Source organism: Oculina patagonica, chromosome 14 (genome assembly GCF_052425735.1).
Source record: "Oculina patagonica isolate OP01 chromosome 14, crgOcupat, whole genome shotgun sequence".
Classification (NCBI taxonomy): Eukaryota; Metazoa; Cnidaria; class Anthozoa; order Scleractinia; family Oculinidae; genus Oculina; species Oculina patagonica.
In genome coordinates, this window is record NC_135771.1 from 3,683,288 (window position 1) to 3,688,412 (window position 5,125).

At 38.8% G+C, this 5,125-nt stretch overlaps 1 protein-coding gene across 1 annotated transcript; it reads left to right on the top strand.

Annotated features, from left to right (window-relative positions):
* Positions 1 to 1,109: 1,109 nt before the first annotated feature.
* Positions 1,110 to 4,699, top strand: LOC144638178 (uncharacterized). The gene is made up of 2 exons (XM_078497374.1): positions 1,110 to 3,958; positions 4,289 to 4,699. Exon 1 carries the CDS (start codon positions 1,407 to 1,409, stop codon positions 2,961 to 2,963), a length of 1,557 nt encoding a protein of 518 aa, XP_078353500.1. The 5' UTR covers positions 1,110 to 1,406; the 3' UTR covers positions 2,964 to 3,958; positions 4,289 to 4,699.
* Positions 4,700 to 5,125: the final 426 nt, after the last annotated feature.

Consider the following 5,125-nt stretch of genomic DNA (forward strand, 5'->3'; position numbering starts at 1 on the left):
GGTCTGTAAAACAATTTATAAACGGTCAAACAGGATATCCCATCGGACAGATTCCATGAGGTCCGGATTCATTTCGTAGATAAGTAAAAATAAGACTAGAGTAAGCGGGCATTTTTTGCCATAAAAAGTTTATAAAATGGCAATAAAGCATAATCGAATTATGAAGGGTTCAACAGAAGTGTCAGAAAAAGTGTTTATATTCTCCAAAAAAAAAAACTTTAAAACGGACAGACATTTCCCTTAGGGACGGACTATTATTTTTTTGGAGGGGGGGGGGGATGAAAAATATTAAAAAAAAATTGTTTGCAAACACGATATGTATAACAAAAAAATGTTTGCAGAGGTGCATAAACTAAAAAAAAAAGTTTGCAGAGGAAAATTTTTCATCCCCCCCCCCTCCAAGAAAATAATGGTCTGTTCCTTATCTAAGAGAGAGAGAGTGAGAGAGAAACTGTAGTTTTTAATAGTAGGTATTTTCAAGGGACAACGAAGGTAGAAGGGGCATTGTAAGGGCCCTTGAGTCCAGCGCAAAACTGAACTAGCTTGACTTAGCGCGTGGGTGAAAATTCTAAAACGAGCAAAAAAATATATTCGAATTCTTCCTTGTACTCGACACGTCTTCCCATCACTAAAATGCTATAAGCTTAAAGTTAAATTTCTACTGAAATTCTAGCATAATTCTTGATGTTTTCACCGCAATGTTTTCACCAAAATGTACTGAACAGCTCATCGGCTCACCGACTGGAAAATTTATTCCCCTAACTGATCAGAACAATCCCTGTGCGTAATCGAGCGTTGCCACTGATATTGTTTCGAGTCCATACTAATAACGGTCGGTAAAAATATCATTAATGGTTGAGAATGAACTCAACAAAGAACTATTGTAACTGTGCAGTGTACAATATAATGAGCTTAAAATAGACAAGACGATGCTAAAAACAGTTTAGCGATATTAAATCGATACCACAAAACAGGGTCACGTTCCCTTAAATATTTTTCAACAATTGTCAATTTCCCGAGTCAATTTAGGACAGCTGTTAATGGAAAATATTTAATAAATTTGAAAAGAATTTGTTATCGTTCCGTCAAACTGTCATCAAAGGTGGGCGATCACAAAACGCCAAAAACATTCATTAAAATGCGATTTGATAAAAAAAATTCAGATCCTTGACATTTAAAACGGAAACAATGAATTCTAGTCAAAACTAATCAACATAGTCCCAGTGAGTGGATTGGGAAAGCGTCGCTTCTGAAATTGAAGTGTTTCAAGCCTGTCTGTGATATTACTCAGCAGTTAACGGCCAAATCGAAACTCATTTTGAGCGCTCCATCAAGCTGACCGCGCTGTCGTCACTTTAAAACTCAACAAGACGGATTTTATATCGGTTTTCTAAGCAGTCTTCTGTATGTGTCCGTGTGGTTTGCGAAGGCGAAGGTCAATCGCCTCGAGATGCGGCGTTACGCTTGGTATAAAGATTTGTGTTGTTTTGAGTATTTTTATTCTGTATCACCTGCTTGATGCAGAAGACAGCCAAAGTTCACCTGGCTTTATACAAAAGAAGCTTCAATCGTTGGCGGTTTTGCTTCCTCTGGAAAACTCAAACTTTCAGAGTACCACCATTGAAAAATACTCCTCGACATATTCCGCTAACCATGTGAAGAACTTCACTTCAACGAAAGCAACGAATAATATAAATTCAAGTGCTCGATCAATCATCAATTATTCCGTTCATGGCGCAAAACATAACCTCAAGTTTCTTTTTGTTTTACACCATTACGAACAACTTACGAAGACTACAGAAAATTTGTTACAGCTGGCTGCGGTCGCGAAGCAAATTGGTCGTGTAATTGTGGAACCTTTTGTTCGGGATTCTAGAATGTGTGGTTTACCTTACGGATGGTCAGGACAGCTACGCACTGAGAGCCGAAGATTTTATCCACTCTCGCTTTATTTTGATGTAGAATTTATGAATAATTTGCTCAAGAAGTCTCACTATGCACAGATGGTTAAATTGGAAACTTTTAAACGCGAATGTCGATCAAGTGTGGCAAACACTACATTGTTACATTTTATGTACAATGATCGTTCAAAAGAAGAAATGATAAAGTGGTATAAAATATCTTCAGCTCTATCTCAAAACATTGAGAAATGTATTAAAAATTCTGGCTGGTGTGAATGCAATTTTATCGACCGCGGTCTTAATTTTTCTGGCAGAATTGGAAATTTTCAAGCCGGAAGGCAAATTTGCATTGACGCCGAGAAAATAAAAAGCCTTCAATTATTTACAACCGAAATTCTTAAAGAAGATAAATGTGTAGCCATAATTCATTGGCGAGGCCTCGGCAGGGACAGAAGCCATTTCAAACCGGAAGTGGATGTGAACAGCCGGAAGTTAGTATATTCGTTGTTGTCGAGTGAACGCGTTATTTCAAGGGCGAAAATGATCGCAGATTCTATTGGCCAGGAATACATTTCCATCCATATTCGCTCTGAGAGACAAATTCAGTGGTATGGTTTTGAAAGATTGTCACTATGTCTGAAAACCCTGGTGGAAAAAGTTGCAACGCTCAAGGAAAAGTACAAAATCAAGAAAGTTTTCCTTTCTTCGGATTTTACTCGTTTCGGCTCGGACACACTACGTTCGTTCACAGCACAGAATATTACACTGACCAACAAATTAAAACAAATACAAAGGTTTTTAGCAAAAAGTTTAAAACCTATAACGTACAATCCGAAATCAGATGATCCGCTAACAATGGACAGCGGTGTTGTGGCACTTACAGAAATGAATGTTCTTATAGGGGGGTCACACCTTTTGACCATTGGCTCTGGCACATTTCAACAGTGGATTGTTGATGCGTTTATAGAGAGGAAATCAATTATTAACAAGGATAACTTCTGGACAGTCACAAGGATTTGCCACAAGGATGAAGACAAGATGAATAACTACCACCCTAGCTAGCTGATTGTTTATTACTGGCATAATTTCCCGAGGGGGGGGGGGGGCACCCTGTATATTTTTGGATGGGGGTGTGCCGCTGGGACTACGAAACCCTTACCCTATACCAGACCATCTTCAGCTGGTTTTGCGACCCTATACAAGACTAGATACCAAAAATCCCTACCCTATCCCAGACTTGCTTCTTTTTAGAACTGCATCACTATAAGTGTTTTTAATGAAAAACCATCTGCAAACAGCGTTGTCAAAATGATTTTATTCACGTCCAGGCAAGCCTCTTTCTCTTCCGAGTTTCTATTCCTATTCTGGACTTTATTCTTCATACCACTGATCAGTTTCTCGGCAAATGATACCTTATTCTAGACCAAAACTCTCTGATTTCTATACCCTATCCCAGACTAAACTGCTTGAAAACCATACCCTTCACAGCGGCACATACCTCTATAGCTCATATATGGGAGTGCCCCCCCCCCCCGGCATAATTTATTGCATAAATGGTAGCAGTATAATTTATTTCAATTCCTTGTCCAGGTTTAAGTAGCTGGAAAGAGGGGTAGTTGGATTGTGAGGAAAGACGTTTTCTTCCATCTTATTGCCAAATAACTAGCAAGAAGCAAGTGAACAGCAACTTCAACTCACTCTTTGAAACTTGGGGCACACCCCAAACAAGTGCACCAAGCTTGTTTGTTACAAAATTATGATAACAACTCTGAAAAACATCTTGCAAACAAAATAAAAGTATAGGCAAGAAACAACAACAAAAATAGTGGAACAGCCCAGAATGTATGGAGACAACACATGTATTGGCTCAAGTAAATAAACTTTGTAGAGGCTATTTTGGGAACCCTGTCCCAAACTCTCAATTTGCCTAAGAGTCTAGCTAAATAACTAAGGCAATTTGGCAATAAATTGATCAATATTTCGCTTACTTATTTGCACTTTTCCTTAGTAGCTTCTTATTCTTTTGGCCATAATGCTGTAATGTAATGTAATGTAATGTAAACGTTAATAGTCAGCTCCCCACAGGGCTTTTCAGTAACTATTTTACAATACCTACTCTTTGCGATGAGAGGGTGGGTTCTTTAACGTCCCCTGCTAATTAATAACACTGAAGATGCAGGAGACGGGCCTACGGATTATCGTCCTTATCCGAGAAGACTAGAATGTCTAACCATTTGCTGATGTAATTACAAAGGCAGCACATTCTCCTCAGTTATTTTAAGACCCTGAGTGTTGGTCCGGTCTGGGAGTCGAACCCACGACCTCCTGCACGACAGTCCGGCGCTCTACCACTGAGCTAACCGGTCGGCGGTTAGCTCAGTGGTAAGCACCTATTGTTAGGAAATTGAAGGTTTTTTCGAATAGCTACATACAAAGGACATGTTAATATTGACAGCCAGAGGAATATTTATTTAAAATATAATTTATAAATAACAAATTAACATCAGAGGACTGGAGACACAAAGTTAATTATGAAAAAAGTAACATCTCCATAAATTATAATCATATAAGGTATTTTTTCTAACTACATAAGACTTTGCTGAAGTGTTTTTGAAAAGTCAATAAGTTATGTTCTGTTATGTTATGTAATAAGCAAAATTTTATGACTCTAAAGTAGTAACACCCTGGGTGCCAGAGGTTTTTCTTGCGCGGTTTCCAGTGTTGGTCATGTGGCAACGGCCTTCGGCTGCCCACCGCGCACGAGTACCCAGGATACCCAGGGTTATGTAGCAACTGAAATAAATGGAAATTTTTAATTTTTTTCTTCATATTTCACTAGTATATTAACATACCGGTATATATTCCTTTATTCCATTTTCTACAACACCTCATCATTGTGGGAGGCATGGTCAGCATGCTGGATCTTGGATTGTCGTGAGCTGTCTTGGTTTAAGGCCAGGGTCATTGTGTTCTGTCATGAGGCATGAACCAGTACCAGCAAATTGTGACGACATTTAAAAAAAAATTGGAGGAGGCAAGAGGGGAAGCCTGCTGCTGGACTAATATCGAATCTAGGGGGAGAGGATGGTGGTAAATATTCTCTTTGTCACTTCATTCCAAGTGCTTCCTATAACTTACGCCACATCATTACCATTGTTATAACTGAAGTGGTTCCCTTCTCCATTTGAAAGTACACAATTCCTTATCCCATTGGGATGCAGCAA